This window comes from Lissotriton helveticus, chromosome 8, assembly GCF_964261635.1.
Source record: "Lissotriton helveticus chromosome 8, aLisHel1.1, whole genome shotgun sequence".
Taxonomy (NCBI): domain Eukaryota; kingdom Metazoa; phylum Chordata; class Amphibia; order Caudata; family Salamandridae; genus Lissotriton; species Lissotriton helveticus.
Genome location: NC_136069.1, coordinates 598,587,074 through 598,613,433, shown reverse-complemented (window position 1 = coordinate 598,613,433; position 26,360 = coordinate 598,587,074). Strand labels below are relative to the sequence as shown.

The 26,360-nt window shown below is 47.3% G+C and overlaps 1 protein-coding gene across 1 annotated transcript in view; it reads right to left on the bottom strand.

Annotated features, from left to right (window-relative positions):
* The window catches only part of BORA (BORA aurora kinase A activator), a 411,259-nt gene that overhangs the window by 173,945 nt on the left and 210,954 nt on the right, over positions 1–26,360 (bottom strand). The window contains 1 exon segment of the mRNA XM_078657420.1: positions 19,351–19,416. Coding sequence (XP_078513546.1) covers positions 19,351–19,416 — 66 coding nt within the window.

Genomic DNA, 26,360 nt, shown 5'->3' with positions numbered 1-26,360 from the left:
CAAAATTACCTTGCAATCCAGTTTCTTGAAGTCGATAGCTCCGTCCCAACTACGGTGTCGGGAAGACCCACAAAACGGTACCTTTAGAAATGTAGGGCGTCTGAGGCCTCTCGTTGAGCTCCGAAAGCATGGCGCCGGCAGGCGTCTGTTCCGGAAGTCGGTGCAGGAGTAGTCGGGCACTTGAAGTCACACGCGTTGCAGATCGAAGTCCTCGCGGTTGAAGTCAGGCGCGCTGGCGTCGGCTGCTGTGGTGCAAAGTGCAGCGTGCAATGCACTCAGGTCGCGGTGCGAGCAGCAGCTCGGTGGTGGCGTCAGGCGACATGGTCAGTGAGACCAGTGTCGCAGTGCGAAGTGATGCGGTGCTGGTACGTCACATGCAGGCAGAGTCATTGTTGCTGAAGCGCGGTCGTCAGCTGACGAACTGGAGTCGATGGCGCAGGCAGGCCAAGGCTGCGGTGCATGATGAGGATGGTGCGTCGTGTAACTTCGGAGCGGTGCCCTTGAACCACGGTGCAAGCAGCGGCGTCTATGTCAGCCTGAAGCTGCGTCATCTGGGATACCAAGGCGGTGTCATTAAGCGAGGCGGTGCGGAGCCCACAGGTTGCAGTGCGAGCAGCGGCTTGGTGGTGGCATCAGATGGTGTTGTCGATGAGACCAAGGTCATGGTGCGGCGATGCCCTCTGCGGTGCCTTCAGGACACTGAGTCAGCAGTGGCGTCGTAGACCGCATCGAGTTGCTTTTCCTTCTGTTGCAGCACAAAACACAGTCTCCAGTGCTGATGGCATAATAACTTTAAGTCTTTGTTGTTCCTGAGACTTCTTGAACAGGGGGCAAACGCTAGCTCAAGCACTTGGAGATACTCAAAGAAAGAAGTTGAAGAAAGTTCAGTCCAGTCCAGTCCTTTCATTGCCCAAGACAGAAGCAGCCACTACAGGCTAACACAGAAAAGCAATCAGCAAAGTGGTATTTCCTCCTCATAGCTTCTCCTGCTCTTCTTCTTGGCAGTCTTCTTGGTCCAAAAGAGTTCTAAAGTTTAGGGGTTTGAGCCCCACTTTTTATAGCCCAAAATCCTTTGTCTTATCAGGCAGAGAGGGTCTGTGCCTAGTCCAAACCAATTTGGTCCTCTCTGGCCCAGCTTCTCAGCAGGAGGCGGAGACAGCCAGGCAGAAACCACCACTCTAGTCAGGGCAAGGGAGTTAGACGCTGAAGATAACCCCTGCTCACTCCCTTGGTAACTTGGCACGAGCAGTCTGGCTTATCCCAGAGGCAATGTGTAAAGTGTTTGTGCAACAAACACAGCAGCTGGCGGCACAGCTGTGAAAACAAGCAGGCACCAACAGTGTGCCTTGTAAGCCTGACTCACTGGGGCTTCTCCTCTTTGTAGGGCCAATCGGGCCAGATTCTGGAGCTCACAGTGGCTCCCGCCGTAGATCTCTCCTCTCGGGTTAAACAGGAAGGATGCAGCAGGGAGCCAGCGAGGCTACGGTCCCTTCGGTGTCCGGTGAGTCTGTGAGACTCAGTCTTGGTCTTTGCTGCACGCGGGGCTCTCCTCAGCACTACAGGAGCACCGCCTTGAACCAATCACAGGGTTGCCTGACTTCCGCTCCAGCGGCACTTCCTCCGGCCGGCCCCCAACCAGGTCACAACCGCCTGACTTCCTCTCTGGGGCCCTGGAAGCCCACGAGCGCGGGGTAGGCTCCCGCCTGACTTCGAGGATTTGCAGCGTCTCTCTCGCTGCAGGGGGCCCGCCCACCATCAAACGCAGACTGCCTGACTTTCGGTGGGCCGTCCCACAACTAGGCGGCATGGAGGAATCCCCACGCCAGGATTCCTTCTGAGGGGGATTTCACGATGCAGCAGGCTTCACTGCACAGCGCTTTCAAGCGCAAAACCCAGAAGCAATCTTCACGCCTCTCTTCACCTGGCACTAGGGTAATGAAAATGAAGTGCTCGCATGGTGCTAAGTCACCAGTTCCTGAGGGTAGAGCTGGGCAAAGGCAGGCCAGCACTTAGGGACCCCCAGGAGCCAGCAGCTGGTCCCACCTCGCCCAGCAGTCCTTTGGCTTGAGCAGGTAATAAAAAGTTCACAAGCACACTCACATGGGGTCACAGCCCCAATACTTATACAATTTCGGCATGTTGCCAGTCAAGAGGAAGTATTTGTAATTCTAGGGCTTCATGAAGCGTGTTTAAGAAGTGTGGGCCTAATTGGGACATATGAGATCGTAGACATTCACTCGGTAATGCGCTAGGACCCAGGGCGCAGGCGGAAGGTATGCCGGTTGAGGCCACGCCAAGCTCCTCAACAGTAATTGGTTCATCGAACTGTTCACGAATATGTTTGGGTAATGACTTCAGTGGTATATCTCTCAAGAATTCTCTACTTTGATCTGACGGTATAATTAACTTTATGGTGTATAGGGACCCGTAGAAGGATGCAAATTCTTGGGCAACAGAACCTGGGGTAGTACACAGGATCCCTTCTGCATTTTGCATTGTAGGTACTGGGGCAGGTGAACTGCACCGCTCGACATAGGAAATTCAAAATCCTAGATTGATTTATCCCCCATTGATAAATTCTGGATTGGGTCGCTTGCCACATGGCTTGGGCTTAATTTGTAATCAGCTGGTGCACTTGCCGTGTCAGAAGGAGACAGCGCTTGGCCTTGGTGCCCTTGCCCTCCCTTACTTCCAGGGCACGTTGGTCGGTTTTAAGGGCCACTACCTGTGTGAGGTGGCAGTGTTTCTTACATGCACGGTAGCCGACATCTACGCCCGTATCATGGGTTTAAGGGCTTCCCACAATATTATACTTGAGGGGGAGGTGTCGACATTGGACTCCAAATAGTCCGCAACCGCCTGCCGGAGGACAGTTTGATAGGTTGGGTCCAGCAGGTGCCAGGGTGACACTCGCCATCTGAAGGGGGATTTGTGAGGCCCTATATTTAGCTTTAGGGTGACAGGGAATGGTCTGAGAGCTCACTGGGCAGGATAGAGACCGACTAGGCCCTATGGATGTATGTGTGTGGGAGGAAGAGTTGGTGTAGGAAAGTGGGTTTCTGTTGCAGTAACCCCCCCACGTTTTGCCACACTACTGATGCACTTTTCCCTGGTGTGCCCGGGGTTCCTGCCAATCAGGTTCCCTGGGCTTGTGTTCTCCCCCCAAAACTAACCCAATCGGCACCTCTGGCCACAGGTCAGCCCCTGGTAAATGGTACCACAGGTACCCAGGGCACTGTGACCATGAAAGACCTCTAAGGGCCGCAGCACTTATTGCGCTACCCTTAGAGGCCCTGTACCCTGACACCTGCACACCGACTTGGCAGGCTGCATGTCTTGATGCAAAACAAAGTGAAGAGTCGACATGGCATACATCCCTGTGAGCAATGCCCACAAAACACTGCCCTGGCATACATCAGTCACCCCTCTAGCTGGGTGCCCTATGCCAGTGTTGAGGGTACAGGTGCATGATCCCTGTACCCCTACAGTACCCAGGTCGATTCCTGGGCACTGTAAAAGCAGTGCTGCCATTAGGTGTATATGGTGCTGGGAATTTGTCATTACCAACTCCATAGCACCATAATGGCTGCACTGAAGACTGGGAAGTTAGGTATCAAACTTCTCAGCACTTTAAATCCACACTGATGCCAGTGTGGGATTTAAAGTAAAATGCACGACAGAGGGCATCTTAGAGATGCCCCGTGAAACTCGACCAGCTCCTAGTGACCAGACTGAGTGGCTGCCTAGGCTGCCACCACCAGACAGGTTACTGGATCCCTGGGTCGAGAGCTTGCTGCTCTCTGGGGCCCTGAAACAATGCACATCCTGGGACGAGGTGCCAAGGGTTCACGAAGGAGAAGCTTCAAAGGCATGCTGCCTTTGTGAACCTCTCCAGACCATTTGCTGCTTTCAGCAACTGGCCCCCACTGGTTCTACCCCCCACTTTGGGCGGGAGAACCAGTGGGAAAACCAAGTGAGGAAGAGAGCTGTGGCCACCTCTGCCAACTCCACCCCTAAGATGGGGGAGGTGAAGTGAAGCACAAAGTTGAGTCACCGCCATCTTGAGGATGGGGCGACCCAGCCAACCAGGGAAATGACCCTGCCCCCCTCTCACTGGAGAGTGGCAGAATAAGGGGTGTACCCACCCCAGGGAAGGGACCCATTGGCCCCAGACCTTTACCGACCTGTAACACCCCTAAATCCTGCAAAATCCAGACGTGTCCAGCGGCCAGCAACCTTAAAAACCCCGGAGGACCTGCCTGCATTCACTTTCCAGGCTGTTTCTCCTGTGAACACCGGATGGGTTTAAACTGCAGCTTCTGGTGCCAACCAGGAACCGCAAATCTAGCCCACTCTGCACTCACCGTGCCCGGCCCGTGTTTGAGTAAACAAACACCACGAGGAGGTCCCCCCCGGCGATCCTGACCAGAGATCCGGAGACCCCTGACCTGCCTCAAGCCTCCAGACGACGCCTGCAGCCTCAATCCAGAGGACCCCCCCCCTATCGCGACCAGAGCGGGTAAGAAAATCACCCGACGCCAACGGCCTTGTGTGCCCAACCCAGCGGTGCCTAACCAACCCTCTACATCCCAACGTAACCCTCGAAGTGTTGGTCGCTCCAGGAAGATCCTCGTCCCCGAGCCTACAGTGTTTCTTTGTCCCGGAGAATCTCCATTGAAAACAGGGCACCCGAACTCAAAACAACACCCTGCACCCGGCTTCCCTAGCGCCGCTGAGGGTGCCCCTTTGGTGCTAACTTGGTCCCCAACGTGCCCCGAGCTTAACCCTAGGAGCTGTGCTCCCACAACCCTGTGACCTGCTTGCCAGCACCACTAACCTGAGCCCCCCTATCCTCCATAGGATAACATTGGGTCTCAACACTCTGCACCCGTCCGCCCGAGTGGCGCTGAGGGTGCAACAACAGTGCATCACTGACCCTGGGAGACCCCCGGGTCTAACCCCAGAACCCTAACTCAAAAGACCGATTACTTACCTTCAAACCGAGAACTCATTTTTCCTCACTGAATAACATTGACACTTTTTCTCCCAAAAAGTTTCTAAGTGTCGACTTTTGAAAACTGAAAATATTCCTTAAAATTCACCTGATTAACCGAAACGCATTTTCTCAATTGTTTTCATGAAATGTCCCAGTGCTGAATCTAGGTATCCAGCACAGAGTAAGAAAAGTAACGATATAGTACTTTACCTGCAAATTGAATTTCAACTTTTGAAATACTAGAATATTCTTTAAAAATCGTACAAACTACAAAAACGTAATTACTTACCGGTTTTAAGTAGATGTCCCAGTGCTGAACCTAGGAGTCCAGCACTGGATTACAAAAGTAACGCAGAAGTAACTTACCTGCTAAGTGAATTTCCTCCCTTACGATAACATTGCCTGGTGTTTACCAGAAATTCTTTTAAGTGTAGATTTTTGCAACATACAAATATTCCTTAAAAATGGCCTGTACATCAAAAACTATTTCCTTCAACTTTTTACAGGAGTTGCACCAGGGAAACAGGATCCAGCCCTGAGTAAGAAAAACGTTTGTAAAGTAAATGATATTGCAGTTTGCTTAAAATTCCAGTTGAGCTCAATGTTATAATTGTGTTAAGTTCGTGTTGCATATTGCAACCACTGTATCTATTGCATTCAAAAGTCTATTGCTTATTGGAAGTATTCAACTGTAGCATCTCATTCTGAGAAAGGATCTTTATATCAACCTGTGGTTCTAAAATAAAATAAGTATATATTTTTTTAAACAAAACAATTGGCCTAGAGTTCAGTTCTTGAGTGTGTGAGACCATCTGCGGACTTGTGTGTACATCAAATGCTTTACACTGTCCTCTGATACTGCCTTACTGCTCGACCACGCTACCACTTTAGAGAGTAAGGTTATATCAAACTTAAACCTCTGCCAAACCTCTGGGGACTGTGGACAGTATGTACAGAGCCACTTTCTTACAGGTAGTCCAATCAAGAGAGTGACCAGTGTACTGCTGAGAAGGTGAAGCCAGATTCTGCTGGATGATAAGCTCGCCAGGCGTCTGACCATTCCAAAGAGGACACTAGATAGTGCAGTTTAGATTCTCCAGTTTGGCGACCTAGGTCCGTCTCGTGACATCGATCTATCCATAGCGTCATTCCAGTCACCAACCATTACTGAAGGACCGCTAGGTTGGTCACCCCATAGGCGTGCAACTTTGTTGACAAATGTTTGTCCTACGGCTGGGGGGGGGGGGGGGGGGGAAGGGGGGGGGGGCTTGGGGAATAGTTTGCCAGGAAGCATAGAAACTCCCTACCCTCAGTGATTCCTCATAGTAAGTCTGTGACAATGGTGTACCTTCTGCCTAGGTCAGACCATGTTTTAAATAGTCTATATGGCCCCTACGGTGTATCAGAACTGCCATACCACATGACATGTGGGTGAACCCTGAATGGAAGACTTGGTCATTCATATTCGTAGCGAGCCAGACATGGCGCCTTTTAACTCATCAGGTGTGTTTCTGGTAAGAGGAGGATATCTTCCTCCAGTCGTCTGGTCTGCCTTAAGACCGATCCCCGCTTGATTTTGTCTAGGGCCCTTAGGACATCCCACATCATGATGTTAAGCTCACTGGGCAAAGTACTAGCGGTATTTGCAGCCATTCGTATTTAAGGGCAGGTGGGGGTGGGGGGTTTTGCCAGGTGCAAAATGCATGTGGAGGGTTTACGGTACTATTGTGCCTGTGTCAGAACTGTGCTAACTTTTGTTTAACTGGAAAAAACACCCCCCCCCCCACCCTCATCCCCTTTCCAATACTACCTCCAACATTAAGTATCTGTCATGGAAGGGGCTCTCCCGGAAATGGTTACCAATGTCTTTAACCATGGTTGCTCAGAGCGTGCAGGGAGCATCATCTGGGTCCCCAAAGCCTGGTGATTCTCCAGGAGCGACCATGCAAACTGAGTTAATGAGGTTCCGGATCCAGGGCGCATGGTAGGGCGCCATTCCCATTACAGTCATGAATCTTCCCCCTGGGCCTGGGAATGCCAGTTAGACCTTGACCGGTGTCTTTTGGAGGTGGGTTCCTTCAGGCGGTTTCTTTGTGTACCCAGTGAGGCATCAGATTCCGGCAGAGGCAGACCATGAGAAGATCCCCTCTGGGGTGAGGAGGAAGAGATTTTGACTTGTAAATGACTCCTCCGTGGCCGCAGCGAAGGAGATCATGAGAAGAAGATCATGAGAGTAATAGATTAGTTTATCTCTATGGTCCATGGTGTATTGAAGGATACTGTCCAGTCCATAGTTCAGTAGTTTGGCAATGACGGGTCGAGGCCGTTCCACGGAGGGTGGGGTGCGGGCGGGCTTCCAAATGAGCACCAGATGGGCCGTCTCCACAAAAAGCAGGAAAACCGATAAGGTGCAAGTTGTTCCGCCAAGCGCGGCCCTCTGCATCCTCCACCCGGGAGGCCAGCTCCTGCGTTACCACTGAGTTTATTAACCTTCTGCTGCAGTATTGCGACCGTGTCTTCGACGGACGATACTTTAGTTTCAGTCTCAGTAATGCAGTCGATGGCTTTCCTGAGGTCCAGTCTTAGGAAGGAGACTTCAGAGCCGACCGCGCTGATCTGGTCGTCCAGTGCGTCACGGGCCTGGGTGACTGCAGCAAGTAGGGCAGGGTTGTCCAGAGTCGGGCCGCTGCAGTCTTCATTACTGGCCCCTCCTGGGGCAGTGGTATACTGAATCAGCATATTCTGCTTAGTGGCGGGCCCGAGGATTTATCCTTTGTAATGATTGCCGAGGAAGGGGCCCGGGAGACAAGCTTCCCCCCCCCCCCATGGGGTGACCACATTGCAGCCCCGCTCATCCCATGCTGTGCCTCTGCAATGTTGGGATGTGTCACTGCAGGCCGGGCCTCACAGAAACAGGCCGCCCTAGGCCACAAACCACACCGGGCCTAGCCCAGCATCTTCCGCAGCCCGGGAACGGACCGACAGGCGGACTGCCCTAGGAGGACCACACCACCAGCCCCACTTGAGTCTCAGCCCTCCTACGCAGACATTGGAGAAATGGACCTCTATGGTGTAATCTGGGAGGCCCCCAGGCTCCATCAAACTTGGTCTTCTGGTAGGTGCCCAACCAGCTGGGTCTCTCGTCTGGGGCCCAGTCCCGGGCCACCCACACACTACAGAGGGAGAGCAAGTGTAGGGCCCCCCACCTCCTTTGACCTCTCAAAGGATGGCCCCTCACAGCGTGCCATGTCTGGGTCAGTTCCTCGCTGGATGAAGGAGTTACGTTCTGCTAGGGCCTGGAGGAGAGGGGGAGCAAAGTCTTCAACGTGGGCACACCCACCGATGGGGAACGCCTGCACAATCAGCAGAGAACCCCCGGGCCAACTCCTCCGATGGGGTCCACTCATTCTGCACCGCCCAGGTCAAGGGGGCAGGTCCGCAGGAGTCTGTGCATCGCATCACCACCATGGGCAACCCACCACCCTTCGGGGGGGGGGGGGACCAGGCCAACCTCTTTTCTAGCTGCATGGGTCCTGCTGTGTCGCACTCCCGGTCCCAGCCTCCACACTAGCGTAGAGGGCTGCGGAGCACAGTGGGCCTGGGCCGCTCACCCTCGGGCTTCTTGTGTGCTATCAAGCCGCCCCCGGCACCAAACAGTGGATTTTGCTGTTCAGGCTGTGGGCATCTGGTTCGCCCGAGGGAGATTGAATGCAGATTTCCACAGATGTTGAGCTTGCTGGGACGGAGCTATTCTAAATGGCTTCCCCAATGATGGCTCTCCAAGCCACGCCCCCATCGTAATACCGTTTTAGATTAGTAAAATACCTTCCAAGCCAACCTTGAATGAACAAAGAAAGACCCGACACATTGCGCTCTTATAGCTCTTCAGAGAGGTTTAGCTTTGTCCAGACACAAGGGAGTACCCAGTATAAGTCAAAACAATACCTTTCAGGCTTACAGTGCTGCATAAATTATGCAAAAATATAGCAGAGACCCCTAGGTTGTTCCCACGTTTAAGTGGAGAGCAGCTCCTGTATAGGACACCCTACAACACCAGCGACACTCTGAATTTGCTCACCCCAAATGTTTGTTTTTCTAGTAAAGATTTTCAGCAAAGGATTAGCAGTACCATCCACGCGGAGCTGTAAAATGCAAAGCCTTTTACCACTCCCGGCTTAGTATTACAGCTTGGATTGGTAAAAAACCATCCAAACCAACATGGGGCACCCACAAGGTCTCATTCATTGGACGCTGGGGGGGTTGGGGGGTTTCGGGGGAGAACACCAAGTCCATCGTCGGCTCCCAGGCCACCACCATACTGTGCACTTGCAGGAGCTGGCTCCTCTACAGCTTTTTTTCTGCTCCTGCATGGGGGGGAAGCAAAGTTATATTACCAGTCCGGGAGAGCGCGGACAGGGTGTGCCCGTACTCTCCAAGGCCTGGTGGATGGGATCCCCAGACTTGGTCTCCAGCTCTATTGTGCAGGTCAAATCCTCCCTAAACCTCAACTGAGGGATGGTGGCCCCGGGGCCCTACTGTAGCTCGGGGAGGGTGCATACCTCCCTAAGCCCTTATTTTTAAACATTTTTAAAAGGGCCACGGATGATTGGGTCCGCGAGGTCTTCAGAGGTACAGGGAGGGGGCCGCACGCCACCCTTAATGTTAAACATGGCCCGGGATATGCCCCGCCCCGTGTAGGTTTTTAACTTTTATCTAGGACAGGGGGAAGGAGTTGAATCGCGAATTCCTATGATGACTGACAGCACAGATGTCTTGTGGCGGCCAATCAGATCTTCTCTAGAGATCTGGCAGTTCTGTGGATCATCCTCAGCATCAAATATCTATTTTTTTTTAACCTTAATTTCTCATAAACTACTAAATTGTTTTACACCGAATAACAAAAAGTATGCTTCTTGGTGAACATCGGTCCTTCTGTTGAATCTGGTGTTAATTACGTTATAGTTTTGGCTTCAGCCGTGTCCAATTTTTCTGTTGAAAAATGAATGCGAATACATTTTTTCTTGTTCCCCACTTGACAGATTATCTTTCGACGATTTCCAGGAAGGAAATAGGATGAATGAGACCAGACGGACAGATTATAATATATATATATATATATATATATATATATATATATATATATATATATATATATATATATATATATGAAAAACAGGTTGCCCTGGGTGAGGAGATCACACCTGAAGGAGTATCGCACACAGCAGATGGCAGCAGTGACCTTTAGCCAGCCCTTCATCCCTCAAGTAGTGACTGTCATACGCGTTTCAAGCATGTGATGCGCTTGTTCACTGACTCTTTGCAATACATCAAGGTGTGATCTCCTCACCCAGGGCAACCTGTTTTTCTTGTGTTTATCGACCTGCCTAGCCGCAAGGAGGTTCCGCCGCTGTTCTGCGGCTCCTTGGCGTTCGAATTTGCCGAGCGCTGTGTGGATTGAAGGAGACCTGGTTGCCGGATTCATTGGCAGGATTTGGAAGCGGCTCTATTATGGTTTAAACCCACTGGGGTAAGACATGCAAAGTGAACTTTGTAAATGGACTAGCGGGACCCAACCGGGTTTTCTATGGAACTGTGTCCAAGCTACAAATACCATCATGCCCTGCTGTGCTGACGCCCATATGGGCAGGACTATGTTATTGAATAAATGCTCTTTCCACTTACATCCGCTGTCCTTGATGTATTGCAAAGATTATATATATATATATATATATATATATATATATATATATATATATATATATATATATATGGTTGCACGTTTCTGTGTCCAAATGTAGGTTCCAGAACAAAGATTGGCTGGCACGCAGGCATCCGATTTATAAATTTATTAACACCAAACCCCCCTCACCCCTTACAGACGCGTTTCGCCTTAGCAGGCTTCGTCAGTGTAACATAAGTGCATGGTTAATGTCGCCATTTAAAGCCTTTTGCCAAAAAACATTTCATAAACATGAAGAAAGGACATATATTGTGCAAGAATTCGGCGGCCATCTTATAGAGTATAAATAACATTATAATCACAGGCTAAAAAGTGGCGAGTGCCGTGAAAGTGCATAGTGCTCATTAAAAACATATAGTGTAACCATTTTTTATGCATATATTAACTATATTTGTTACACACAGCAAAAGTTCATTCATCCGTTATTGGATTGTTTGCACAGATGAAATACTTTTTCTCTTTTTACTCGATGTGCAAGATGTTCGTTATTCAGCCCTGGATGGGCGATTTTATAAACAGTGCAGTTTATTCTGGTAAGGACTAACAGATTTGAAAAAAGAATATATATATATTCTGGGCATGTTTTTATTCCCACCTCTTAGTGATTGCACAGGACCTATAGATGAACCCACAGTTCTTCATTATTGTTCAGCCCCCACGGAGTCATGGTTTTTGAACTGATGATGTGCTTTGACTCCAGGATACGTAGGGACTTTTCCCATCACCACCCAGTTCTAGTTTTGGTACCTGATCCATGCAGTATAAACTGAGTTTTTCCCACTTGCTTTGATGGTATTCAGCAAAGTGGCGGGCAACAGGATAAGATTTATCTTTATTTGTAATTGCCCGCATATGTTCAAGGATTCTCAGTTTTGCTGGTTTTATAGTGCTGCCGATGTATCGCAGCTTGCAGGGACAGGTCAGGCAGTATACAGTATACTCTGAATTACAATTGAGCAACTGTTTTATTTTTATATTGGGTTTTTTCTCGCCTGTGCGATTGGGATATTCCAACATTTTGTCACTGAATCTGCATGCCTTACATTTAAGACAAGGAAAAAAGCCAACTATATTTGATACTTTGATGGGTTGGACCGATGTCTTGAAATGGCTATGGACCAGATGATCTGCCAAAGAGGGACACCTCTTGTGTGCGATTAACGGTCTTCTTGGCAGATTCTTTTTAAGAACTTTGTCAGCAGTCAGTATATGCCAGTGTTTTTGGAAGATGTTTACTATTTCTCCTGATTTGGTATTGAATTCCGTTATCATTCGTACCTCATCAGGTGCCTCTATTTTCAGTTTGGGAGTCAGGAGATCCCTCCTATTGACCCCAGAGGCTTTCCCCTTGGCTTGTTTCAGGATGTTATTATTGTACCCCCTGTTTTCAAATCTTTCCTGTGCCTCAATTATTGCAAGTTTGTAGTCCTGTTCTAAAGAGCAATTTCTCTTTAGGCGTAAAAACTCGCCATAAGGTACATTTTTTACCAGACTCTTGGGATGGTATGAGTTAGCATGTAAAACTGCATTCCCCGCGGTAGGTTTTCTGTACAAGCGGGTTTGCAGGATGTTATTGTGTACAAATACTTCTAGGTCCAGGTAATTAATACTAGTGGAGCTGATAGTACTTGTAAATCTTAGATTAAGAGTGTTGGTGTTTAAGATTGAAATGTACTTTTCTGCTGACTGACGGTCACCATGCCAAATTATAAACAGGTCGTCTATGTACCTAGTCCACATAAGGAATTTTTCAGTCCATTCTTGATTAGAGTCCTTCCATGCCTCATGCTTCTCCCACCAGCCCACGAATAAATTCGCGTAGCTGGGGGAGAAGCACGAGCCCATGGAAGTACCTCTTTTCTGTTGTACATAGTACCATCAAATAAAAAATTGTTATTAAACAAACAAAATCTGATCATAGACAATATCATGGAGCTATGGTTGTCGAAATGTTCGGGTTTACGATCTAAAAACCATTTGATGGCAATAAGACCCTGCTCGTGGTTGATGCAGGTGTATAAGTTAACCACATCAAGTGTGATCAACAACATTCCGGAGTCCCATGTTATACTGTCCTTGACACTTAGAAAATCTTGCGTGTCCTTCAGATAGGATGAAAGGTCTTTAACGAAGGGTGCCAAGTATGAGTCAACAAATCTGGAAGTATTTTCAAGAAGGCTTCCAATAGAGGACACTATTGGGCGTCCTGGAGGTCTTTTGGCATGTTTGTGTACCTTTGGCAGGTGGTAAAATGTTGGTATAATTGGCGCTTCACATTTCAAGAAGAGGTACTCGTCCATGGTTAACATACCTTCTTTCTGCCAGTTATCCAACATGCCATGGAAAGTCAAGATGCTTTTATTGTACTCCGTTCTCTATATAGGAGTATAGCATTCCTTGTCTTTCAATTGTCTATGTGCCTCTGCAAGGTAATGCTCACGGTCAAAGATCACAACGTTTCCTCCTTTGTCCGAAGGTTTGATTTCGATTGTTGTGTCTTCTTTGAGCGACCTGATTGCTTGCCATTCTTTTTTTGATATATTTGATGTTTTGTGATTTATTTTATTTTTTGTTCCAGATGCGATTTTGTCCAAATCTTCAAGTACTGCTTCATTGAAAAGATCAATGGCATCGTAGTTTGTGATAGGCAACTTTTTTGACTTATTTTTCATCGTGCTAGGGTCACGTTTCTGAGTGATGTTACCTTGTGATGACGGCTCGGCAGTTGTGATGTTTGTTAATAGTTCTTGAGTGGGTGTTAGAAGTATGTCTGCCAATTTCTCGCATGCTTGTGCGTCGTTTTGATTTGTATTTGAAACTTCAAAGTTTGATTTAATAATATCGTTTCTTGGAGTTTGAAGGAAGATCTTTTTGAACTTGAGTTTCCTGATGTACTTGAATAAATCAATCCGTACTGTCACAGGATCGAAGTCACTTGCTGGACAAAAACTTAAACCTTTCTTGAGAATAGAAACTTCCTCCTGTATTCTCTTGGAGAGATTAATGATGTTGTTGTCTTGTCTGTCTATTGCCTTTTGCGGTTCAGTCCGCTCCTGGTCACTCTCGGGGAGGGCATTGCTTGTTGTCCCCCACCTCTTGCTCCTCTTGCCACTCCGCGTCCTCCTCTTTGATTTTGTTGGGGTGCCGGTGGATGATTTCTCTGTTGGGGGCGAAGACGGGTCTCCTTGATCACCTCGAACTCGTCGAAAAAAGGCACCGCAGTTGCATTCGTTTTTTCTTTGGTGCCCTCCGTTTGTTCTCCTTCTGAGACTTCAGATACCTCAGTATCCTCATTAATAGGTGTTACGTTAGTCTGGGCCATACGTTTTCTAGTGGCATCAAATTTTCTGGCGAACGTTAGAATTCTTCCTGTGAGGTAATCTTGCTCGTCTCTGAGGAATTTTGATTGTTTTCTTTTTCGAATAGTTAGTTCATAGTCTTTGATCCTTTTATTCATGGTATCCCTTAGATCTTCCTTTTCTTTAGAATCTTTTTCTTTTGCTATTTGTTCTTCCATGTCTGTTATGTCTTTCAGGCATTTATCTCTATCACTCCATGCATATTTGATCAGCATTCGCACCATTCCTTTTGCTGACTCTGCCGTGTATTCTGCCCAGTCTTTAAGTAGCTCAGGATCCGGGTTTTCATATGAAGGTACCGTATAAATACGTAACCCTCTTGGTATCCTGCCACATTCTATGTACCTTTCGAATGAGGTGGCCTCCCACCATTTTCACACTTCTCGTTCTTTCTCTAGTTTTGAAAATAGCGTTTTCAAGGTACTTGCAGGGGCATTATATGTTGTGGATTTGGTAGGTGGCGCTGATGAAAAAAAATATATATATATAATATATACATACATACACACACACACACAAAAATCCCGTGTCATGGGGCCCCCCAACCCTGCAGGGCGGAATATTTGGTTTGTAAACTCACAAGTACAGGAAATATGAGGGCAATTCATGGAACTGCTCCAACGACAATGGTTTTTATTTGGTAATGTGGCTGCCAGTACACAGTTCTGACGCATTTCAGCACCACTGCCTTAATCATAGGATGGAGGAGCTTTTTATCCCTGTCCCCATGTGACCAAAAGGCAAATATATATCTATATTTCCCATCCCACATTGGAAGATTGAAGTGATGATGAATTTTGAAATGTATTAATTACACGTTATCAAACCTGTGATATTTATGAATATATATCTATGCTTCAAGGGATGAGACACCAGTATAAGATGGCCGCCATGAAACCATTTCATGTGTTGTGTGATACAGTTCGTTCTTACGGTTTATCACAGCTAAACCAATGAAAAATGGCGGCAGCGCTGGCTTTACCTGAATAAATCACCCTTGCACCAGCACCATTTGGGTCGACTCTTTGTCGCTTTGTATCCGGCAGTTCTCTGTCTTTGAGTGACAAGCCTCGTGAATATATATATATATATATATATATATATATATAGTTAGCATCTAGGGGGCACACAACTGCACTCCACCCTCCGGGTTTCACACCTTAGCGTGCCATTCCGCCACCACCACATTATCTTGCCCAATGAGTTTCAGGGTTCTCCACCCCTATCTCAAGGGCAGGGTCGGATTGGCACTGCGGGCACGGGCCAAAGGGCCCGTGTCTCCGTGCACTCTGTGGGCCGCTTTCCCCCCCCCCCTTTCTCAGTCCACAGAGAGCACTGGACAGGGAGAGGAAAGCAGCTTTGCTGGGCGGCCCTTCAGCGATGATCAGCTGTGGCCTCTCCCTCACCCCTGCCAAGCAATCACGCTGATGGTGGGCTGGGGAGGGGTGATTGTGTGCCAGAATCGGCCAGGGGGGAAGGTGTTGCTCAGGCCATTGAGCCATTTTCACCTCGGCCCCCCTGGGGCCCACACAGCCCAGAATCAGTGCTTGCATTAGTCCTCGCCCACAGCCCTTCTCATTCAGGGCATAGTGGTCGAGGAAGAATGGTCGTACAGATCACTCTGATGTCAGCAGCGTGGGATTAAATCAATCTGCAATTTTTCTGGGTACAAGAACCCATTCTGAGGCTCATTGATATGTATTAAACTTTTCAATTGTACATTGCATCATGGGGTTGTGGTCAGCAGCATTAGGTGATGCACTGTCCAAACAGAAGAAGTTCCTCTCCAGTGCGCCACCCACATTGGGGCCAAGGGTAAGGACTGACCAGCAATGTAAAGTCCGAATCTGGAGTCAGTCAAGGACCTTCATCAATAGGATCGCAATGCTGTTCACTGGGGTCATTATCACTTCCAAAACCAACTCCACCATTGTCCTGCGCTGCCACCACTTAGGATTTTAAATTAGATGAAACAAGTGGGGCGTCTCTAAAAGCAGTATGTCTTGAAAAGCGTAACTATGAACCTTTTCCAAGAGGTGTGGCCTGTGTGAATAAGGGTGAGGCCTAAAAATATAAACTAATATCTGATGCTTCCCACATTGTGCCAAAAACCAGTATGTTGATACCTCTGAGTTTTCTTTTAGGACATCCAGTAATATGAGACAATATCAGACATGCACCTAAAACAAGCCACCCTATCGGCTTTGCCAATTCTTATTAGCACTATATCAGCTATATGGAAAATAAGGTGCAGAGGGAAATATCTAGTTACTAACACTGCCCATACACTGATGTTAACCTCTGCGGGTATGCAATTGTTTTTAGAAACAATGATGAACACTGAACATAGGTTTCTGCTATCACGTTTACACTTAAATACTATCCATTATCTGGTTGCTTGTGCGAAGAGGGGTGAGCGATCAAGATCTCTCCCTTCCTGTCCCTGTGATGTTTGTTCCACACAGGGAGTCCATCACCATCTTTTGTTCATTAGATTTGACCAGGGTCCTAGGTTGTGCTGTTAGAGACCGCTGCTCGAGAATCATCAATGTCGGTCGGCTGTGTAATGCAACCAATTGAGGTGTGATTAGGTTACGAAGCAGGGACTAAAGAGAATTCGGAATGATAATATATTTTTAGGATGGAATAGATTATCTTTGGTGTATTTCTGTTCTTCTCGTGATTTTATGAATGAATGTTATATTTTATTCTTTATGCATTTTTCGTGTTTTGATCATTGTTGTGCATAATATATTGATGTAATGTCATCTTTTATGGTTTGACAAAACGGTATAAAGACTTATTGATTGATTAACTTTGTTGTGAATGATTACATTTGAAAATGTTTCAATTCTGAAAATGAGAGAGTGAATTAAATGTTACTAAGGTCTGTGGAAGGGGTAGTGGTCATCAGAATGTCTCAATCACTTCCATACTTTCCTTCACACCACTTTCCTCTGCAGTCTCCCATGCTGTTAAACATGCACTTTTCTCACATCTTTCTGAAGTTCTCCATATGCATATTTCACACCTCATCACTTTACTCTTCAACAACCCACTGTCTTTTCTTTCTCTCTTGCACACACTTCCTGGCATCTCCTTCACTTCACAACCCCACACACAACACAACCACTCACCTGTAAGCACTGCGTTCTCTTTCACTTTCACCCTGTCAGTAGTTTGACTGCTGTGTACCGCCTTCACACACTTTTGCATCCAATCACAGTTTCAAATGGCACCCAGACCGTTACACTGTGCGCTCTGCAGAGAGGCCAAGAATTGGATGAGCATGTATTCTTTATGACTTACTGACCGGCAGTGTAAGACACAGGCACTAATTTTAGCCTCATCTCCAGATCTCTTTATCGTGGCCTGTTTTAATCACCAGGGACGGATTGGCACTGCGGGCATGGGCCGAAGGGCCGGTGTCTCAGTGCACTCTGTGGGCCAAAGCAGCTTCACTGTGCGGCCGACCATTCAGCGATGATCCGCTGTGGCCTCTCCTTGACTCCCTGCCCTGCCAAGCAATCATGCTGATGGTGGACTGGGGAGGGGTGATTGTGTGCCAGAATCGGCCTCCCAGGGGCCAGGTGTTGCTCAGGCCTTAGAGCCATTTTCACCTCGGCCCCCTGGGGCCCACACAGCCCAGAATCAGTGCTTGCATTAGTTCTTGCCCACAGCCCTTCTCATTCAGGGCATAGTGGGTGAGGATGAGTGGGTCTCAGTATGGGGGTCAGGTGATGTGAGGAACACATACCATCTTCGCCTTAGCCTCCTCCCACCCCCATGGATGACCCAGAAGCTGTGTTTTTGCTTTAGCCCCTCTCCTGTCACACCATTGCCCTGAGGTAGTGAAGGGCTGGGGAGGGCAGAGTAATTTACAAATAGCTGGGGCCTCGCTGTTTTTCAGGTGCTCCTGCGCTGGAGAATAATTTTTTAATAGAAAGGGGCCTGGCTGTTTTTCAGGTGCTCGGCTTGTAGGACATGGTCACCTTGGCCCTGTGTTCTTCCCAAGAACAATATCCTCCCACTTACATTCCTTGTGTGTTTCATGAAAGGGCACGCCCGCGAATGTGGGCCACACCCGAAAATGTGGACCACGCCCCGCGAATGTGGACCACGCCCCGCGAATGTGGACCACGCCCCGCGAATGTGGACCACTTTTTGGGTCAGTGCCCGGGCCAAATTGTGATCCCAATCCGACTGCAAAGAAGACTCTTGAAAACGGCATTGCTTTCATTTCCAGCACATTTATTCAAACAAGCCCCCCAGTGGGCGTGTGCATAGTGCACGGTCACACCATCGTTCTCTGGGACTTGTAGTCCGCAATGCGTGGCCATTATTTTCCTGTAGTCATGTCAAGTGTTCCTCTCAACTTTTGCAACAGTCTTTAAAATCCTTCAGTAGGCTGCAGTGCGGTCGGGCTCGCTTATTAAAGGGAGTGCTGTGTTTCACGTTCCAAATCGTTTGAAACTCGAGCCTCGCAGCTGACAGTTCCATCTCAAAGTCAGCTCGCGATGGTGCATCCCACAAGACCAGGCTGCTTTGTAGTTTACCGGAGCAACAAAATGCCTTGTAGCATCTAGGGAGCACATGACTGCACTCCACCTTCCGGGTTTCACACATTAGCGTGCCATTCCGCCACCACCTCATTATCTTGTCCAACGCGTTTCAGGGTTCTCCACCCCTTTCTCAAGGGCTTCAAAGACGACACTTGAAAACGGCATTGCTTTCATTTCCGGCACATTTATTCAAACAAGCCCCCCAGCGGGCGTGTGCATAGTGTACCGTCACACCATCTTTCTCTGGGACTTGTAGTCCGCAATGCGTGGCCATTATTTTCCAGTAGTCATGTCAAGTGTTCCTCTCAAATTTTGCAACAGTCTTTAAAACGATTTGGAACGTGAAGCACAGCACTCCCTTTAATAAGCGAGCCCGACCGCACTACAGCCTACTGAAGGCTTTTAAAGACTGTTGCAAAATATATATATATCAATGCTTCAAAGAGAAAGGGGAAGTTGCTTTTATAAAATAAGGAGGGGAACTGCTTCTTTCAACAAAGATGTTAAACTGAGCAAATTACACATGGAAAGCATGTTTCAAAAACCCATAATGGTATTTTAGCCAGAGATGGGGTGCTATATTGCAGCTAGTCTGCTACAAAGGTATTGCTTGCTTTGAAGAAGAATTGAGCATGACTGGTGCAGGTTTAAAAAAAAGTTTTAACATTCTTTATGTGTGTAATTCATACATACCATTGTTTTTTCCAGATTTCACAACTGGTTCTTTATTGCTAGGAGATTCCCTATAAAAGTCAACATCTGAAAGTGAAAAAGAAGTAAACAAGATTGAGTTATCACTTGATTATAGAACATAGCTTGACTGCCCTTAGCAACAGATAAATTGAAGTTACATCACACATTAGAAAATACAAGCGTATGTACACCATCAATAAGAAACCAGCACTTGCAAAACCAATATGTCTCGCCTCTGGAACCTTTTGACTTTGCTAATGTCTTCGGACGATGCTGTACAACATAAGCAAGAAACTGTGCAGCAAGACAAAAAAAAAATGATATGGCTACTTAATTTTGTAGGCACGTGCAAGCCTTCTTTCGAATGATCTAGAAAGCAATGCAAGGTTGAGAGCTGAAAAAACATATGCACTCATGGCCTGGTTAAGAAATAAAAGTTCCCTAAAAGTAAGCAGTGGCAGGATAGAAGCTAGCCGATTATAGAGATGGTAAAGAGGCTATGCTTCACGGGAGGGGCAAACAGAAGATGGACAAATTGGGACTACGAAGGCACCGAATAGGAAGCAAGCAAATGAGCGACAAAGCCAACCAATGATAAGCAATGGTCGGGCTGCAAGCCCCTACAAGTTCTTGGTAAGCCACAGCAGTCTTTTTCAATCAGACATTTTTAACTGTCTGGTTGGCTTAACTTATTTCTTAAAAACAGCCCAAATTGCTCAAAGAAAATGGGGCTACTTTTCTTTTTGGAAAGTCTTAGTGAGAGTAGGCAGTGGTTCCGGGACCACTGCCTACTCACTCACCCTAAACCTTGTAGCCCAATTTGCAAAGGTAAGGTGTACAAAAGGACCCCATTCCTTTTGTAAATAATGTCTCACTGTACTTTGGAAGTCTAACTTACCAATGGTTCGAGACCGAATTTGCAGTAAAAAGCCACTGATACATTAGGTACTTAAAACACTATTTGGGAAGGACACCCACAACACACCCATTCCAAACAGAAATTTGTAAACAATTTCTAACCCCCATTTTAGAAGTCCGTAAGCTTCAGTTCAATACGTCTTTATTTTGAAATAAAATTCATAAAAGACAACTATACAATACATGGAATATTAATAAAACCATCATATCAGAAGAACATTTAAAAAGTTATTAAACAATTGATAAAGACTTTACAATAAAAATGCCTTCAGACATTATCGATTATAAAACATCATCAATATTTAAAACCATTATAAAATGTTGGGATTCCTAGTACGGATAATCCATGCCCAACCTAGGAACTTGGCCACACCAACCACAACAAACTCAGACTGGTTAGTACGAAAAATCCTCAGGGCTTCAAGATACCCCTTACTATCCAGTCTACAACATAAGGGCTTGAGCCATTTTAGGCGTGGGGCTCTATAGGCTGGGCAGGCAAAGAAAAAGTGACCAATGCTCTCTAAATGATCCGGACACCAAGGACAGCTATTATTTGAATTCGCAGCCCACTTAACGGTAAAGGAATTAATAGGGAGCGTCCCGGCACGGAATTGATTATATAATTTCCGGTCAAGGGTTTTACAAATCACATCCCAATATGGCTCAAGGGAAAGGTATCAGTTTGTGAGTCAGAAAAAGACCTGTTAAATTAGTATCTTCCGATTGGGTAACTGCAGTTAGCTTAACAGAAGCCCAGAACAGGTCTTTGAAATCTTGTTTGGATGGGAAGATGGAACCCCCATGATTGGTCCAGAGCTGGTGTAGACCCATCTCTAACAATACCTGTTTCACTTCCCTAAGCCATGGGATTCTAGAGGCTCCCCACAGTGATTTGACCTCATCTAATTCTTTGGCAAAAAGGCTAAGCTCCGGAGTCGTCCAGATCCGTCGCCATAATGCCACCAGACGAAACCGGGCCATCTCATTTAGGGGTTTACAACCCAGGTCTAGCAACAATTGTTTGGTAGGCGTGGACTGGGGAAGGCCTACCAAATTACGCAGAAACTTATTCTGTGCTTTGACCAGGGGAGACAGGTCCTTAAAACCCCAAATATCCGCACCGTACAAAGTGGCTGCATTTATCTTGGCTTCATAGATTTTTAGTACGGGGGCAATTCGTTTAGTCAGGGATTTCTTTTGTTCCAGAAGCAAACAACCCGTGAGACGTACAAATTTGAGATATAATGCCTTAATCTGGGGTTTCCAACTTAGATGGTAATCCAGAGTCACGCCCAGATAAGTCATTACCTTCACCTGTTCAATCAAAACACCATTCAAGCTGACAGAACTTGTGATTGGATTTTTATTACTGAAAACCATAAATTTGGTTTTGTCTACATTAATCTGTAGGTCATTTACCCTGCAAAACTCTGCAAACCTATTCAGGGCTGTTTGCAACCCACTACGCGTTTTAGAAAGAAGCAGGGTATCGTCAGCAAAAATTAGCATCGGGTACTTAGACCCGCCCAAGGATGGTGCATCTGTCTGAGATTTGGAAAACAATTTGACAACCTGGTTGATGAACAGGAGGAAAAGAGTGGGGGCCAACACACATCCCTGGCGCACCCCACGTGTTACCGGGAAGCTGTCAGTCACCTGACCTTGTTTGCCCCACCTCACTCTGGCACAGTTATCCTCATGTAATCTCATAACTATGTCCAGAAGTTCTACGGGTAGGCCCATAAGTCTCAATGAGTCCCACAGTTTTGCTCTTGGAACCAAGTCGAAAGCCGACTTAAGGTCCACAAAGGCGGCATAGATAACACCTCCACCCAGTAGTACCACCTTCCAATATAACATAGTAAGTCTGAAGACCTGATCTATAGTGCTAGTGCCCAGTCTGAACCCAGCTTGCATGGGGGACAGTATGTTTTCCTGCTCCATCCACCCCTGTATTCTTGAAAGTACCATCCTAGCAACTATTTTTTGAAGTGAATCTATCAGACTTATAGGGCGGTAATTTCCTGGAAGTGAGCGGTCCCCTTTTTTAAAAACAGGTAAAATCTCTGCCCCTTTCCAAGAGTCAGGGATCCTGGCCCCTGCTGCAATGGCATTGGCCAGCATGGTTATGTACGGAACCCAAACATCAAGATTCGATTTAAAAAGATCTGCAGGGATTGCATCCAATCCAGGTGCTTTCCCTGACTGTACAGCACCAAGGGCATGCTCTGTATCAGTAAATGAGAAAGTAAGCTCGGCCCCATCGATAAAAGGCAAAACCGCTGCAGGCTCCTGCTGAATATCATGTGCTGCACTCATATCTTTAAATTGAGCGGAGTAGAAGACCACCCAGTCCACTGCGGAAACATGGTTCACAGGCGTTTGAGAATCCGAATTCCTGCCCCACTTGACGGTCTCCCAAAACTTCGTTTGGTTTGATGATTGACACGCCAAGAGGAGTTCTGACCAATGTTGGTCATCCCACTCCCTCTTTGCTGCCCACAATACTTGTTTATATGATATCCGGGCAATTTTAATGTAATTAATGTCCCTAGATTTGACTGCTGAGATTAATTTACTGTGTGCTGCCCTACAACTCTTATTATACCACCTTTTGTGAGCATTATCATTCTTTGACCTCAGTGGCTTTGTAAGCAAAATTTTTAATTCCATGAAGCATTGCTCGTGTAAATCGATTATTTGAGAATTAACCCCAGGGGAAAATGGAAAATCCGCCATAACACCCATTGTTTTCATTACTAGCTCCTCTATATCTTTGATAAGCGAGGGGTCTGCAATGACCCTAGGCCATTTTACCCGTCTTCTGTCATTACACAGAATGACATCAGACGTTGGGCATGCTGTTAAAGAAGGTCCATCCCCCACACCGGGTACCCTAAGGCCTAATGAGAGAGGATTATGATCACTCTCTGGCCGTACCACAACCTCCATGTCAACCACAAAAGACCAGAAATCTACTTTAACTAGTACATAGTCAATCCGACTCATACTGATCCCATTATTAAAGGTCGGATGGCCAGACTTATCAGAAAGTGTACGCCCATTCACTGCCCGCAGCCCCCACTCCAAACAAAATCCCATCCAAAGCAGTGCCACCTCAGTTCCCCTAACACCCTTGCTTATAGACAATGGCGGGATGTTCCAAACAGTATCCTCATCAGCTCCCAAATCCTCAACTAAACTAAGAATAGGTTCAAATGAACAATTTAAATCCCCTGCCACTAGGATGAAATTGTCACTGCCTATTTCCCTCAGAAGCAGATCAAGGTCATTCAAGACTGGTTGCTTACGACCTCCTTGGCAGCCCCGGGCATAAATATTTATTAACACAATGCTCTGATCATTACCCCTACTGAGTTTAATACCTAAGAGGTCTGGGTTGCCTACCAAAATTTCAGAGGGTCGGTACCCCAAAGAGTGTTTAATCCACACCACCAGTCCTCCAGAGGCTCTTCCCTTTGGGCCCTGGATAGCAGGCTTGTAGTAGTTTAGGTACCCTGCTCTAAATAACGGGGCTGTTGCCCAGCTCTCCTGAAGCATAACAATGTCAAAGGTGTCGATGAATTCTGCCCAATCTTCATTGTCCAAGCGACCCCTTAACCTAGCTATGTTCCAGGAGACTACTTTGAGCAACCCCACTTGGCTACAGGTTGGATTAGCCTCTGGTGAGCTAACATCCACCACCCTGGTCTCAATAATCCAATGTACAGGACTCAAACTCAGGCTGGGGCCTTCAGGCATAAGAACACTGTCTTTGTTACATAAATCCTCCTCCACAGTGTTCAGTTCTGAGATAGATGACAACTTGCTAATGCCTGTATGATCCCTACTAATACCATTAGGCTTGTTTTCCTGTTCAAGTCAATCGATCGATTCTAACCCAGACAAGGGATCAAACCTATTCGATAGAGAGGGATAATAGGGGAGGTTGGGAAAACACGCTACCTGGTTCCTCCCCACTGGTCTAAATAACGGTAGGGTGTTAGGGGGGGGGGCGCCATTCCTTTTGGGGTAGAAGTAGTTCAAGCTTAAAGATTGAACATCCCCCAGCCTTCCAAACCTAGCCTCCCTACATATATACTCAACCACCCAAGGATCACGAAAATTAATTAAAATGCAATCACCATCCAGGTCCTTGGTGTAATAACCCACCCAATAAACTCTCCGAACAGTCAAAATCTTAGTGGAGGAGTTGGGTGGGAGGGGACGATTTTTATGTAGCCAAAAAGCTACCTTGTTCAGTAGGTCGCCATGTGACTCAGATTGGCCATCCCTGAGAGGTGCAACGCCTGTCAGAACTATGGTATATGGCGTAGCTTCAATTGGCAAGTCCGCTGGAGGGGGTATCCTTCTAGAAACATTCCTGAGGGGGTGAGTCCGCCCAGCAGTAGAGCTGGAACTAGAGCTAGAACTAGCTGCATGGTGAGTGGGAGCATTAAATTTAGCTGCCACCACAGTCTGGGCCTGAGCATGAAACATAGGTTTGGAGGTGCCAGGCTGTAGCACACCATTAGATTTGCTGCTAGTCTTTTTGGGAATGGAAGGGTGGACAGCCGGGGTCGAAGGTTGGTTGGAAGTACCGGGCGATTTAGGATTCCTATCCTTTGGAACCGGTTGTTTGGAGCTAATATTAGATGGTCCACCAGCTGCATGAATCTTGGATGCTGGGAGATCATTCCCCTGGGGCTTTAGGTTGCTTTTAGAGGACGTAGAGGCCAATTGAACAGCCTGTTCCTGTACCAGTTTTTTAAGAAAGATTGAGTTAGCTGTTAAAAGGGACTCTAAACTGTCAATTTTAAGGCTCATGAGTCTTGTTCTCTCGAGTACTGGCAACAGGAGTGTCTTAAATAGAACCTCCATACGTGTCAGTAGGTCGATGTCACAATTACTCATTAACTATGCCCGTACCTGGAGCCCCAAGAGGGGTGGTTTCTAGACTACTAAGTGATTGGGGTAGTAACAGATCTCCAGTTAGTAAACAAGTATTACTTGCAGGTAGTGATGGGCAAGAGGTTTTTAGAACCTTAGACGGTCCCCCTTTCTGACGTCCCTTGTTGCGCTTGCCAGTAAGACTTGTCTCTGTAGCCTCTTCTTCAGATGAAGAGATTACTAGAGACGGACTAGCCGATAGCGCACTATTTCCCCCCTCACCTTCTGATATATCAGCATCATTGGAATTAGTAGTGGCATTTAGAAGGGAGGAAGGACCAGCTAAGTCACTGTGTATATCCGCTGAGACAAGGACTATACTTGTATTATTGGTTGGGGGGGGTAAAGTGGGTAAGGGACTTGTCACGGAAGCTATATGCCCAAAAGAGGATAGTTTCCCGCTAATTAAATCTAAGGATAGCCTTTTCTCAACAAAGGCTATCTCCTTCTCTAGTATTCCCGTTGCTTTAGTTATGAAAGCGTCCAGTGGGCCTGAGACCACCCCCTTAGAGGTCTGTAGCACCACTGAGCGATCCTTACCAGAGCGTAGCGGCATACTGGGAAAATGCTTGGGAAATACTAACAAGGTACAATAGGCAATAAAAGGGGAAAACCCCCACAACAACAATCGGTGAGTTAAGACAGCAGGCTTAACAGTAACCCCAGGGACAATACAATATCAATAACAAAATGTAGACCAGTAAGAAAGAAAAAGCCAAAGGGTATGGCCCAACCCAACCTCGCTCGACCACGGACGGCAACAGACGGTCCCGCCCTTGTCCCGCGCGCGCTCCCGCGCAACGGCCAAGGAACCTCCCTATGAAGCAGTGTGGAAAAATGATGGGCGGGGCCAGCAGGGAGAGCAGCCCAGGTGTGGTCAATGGAGCTCGCAGGGACTCCTGGTTGCTGGAGTCCCTGCCTCAAAGCTCGCAGCCCTGCCGGCGATTCTACACGCCGCCTAGTCCTTCCCGAGGGCAGCCCCTCTCTATCAGCTGCTCCAGATGGCGAGGTGCTAAGTGTCCCGAACAAACAGAAAGTCAGTGGCAGCAAATACCTCTCCCAAACTGCTTACACAACAGCAAATCCGATTTGGCAGGGTCCCGCAGGAAACACGAAGCCCGCTTTTCACTCCGTGGGCA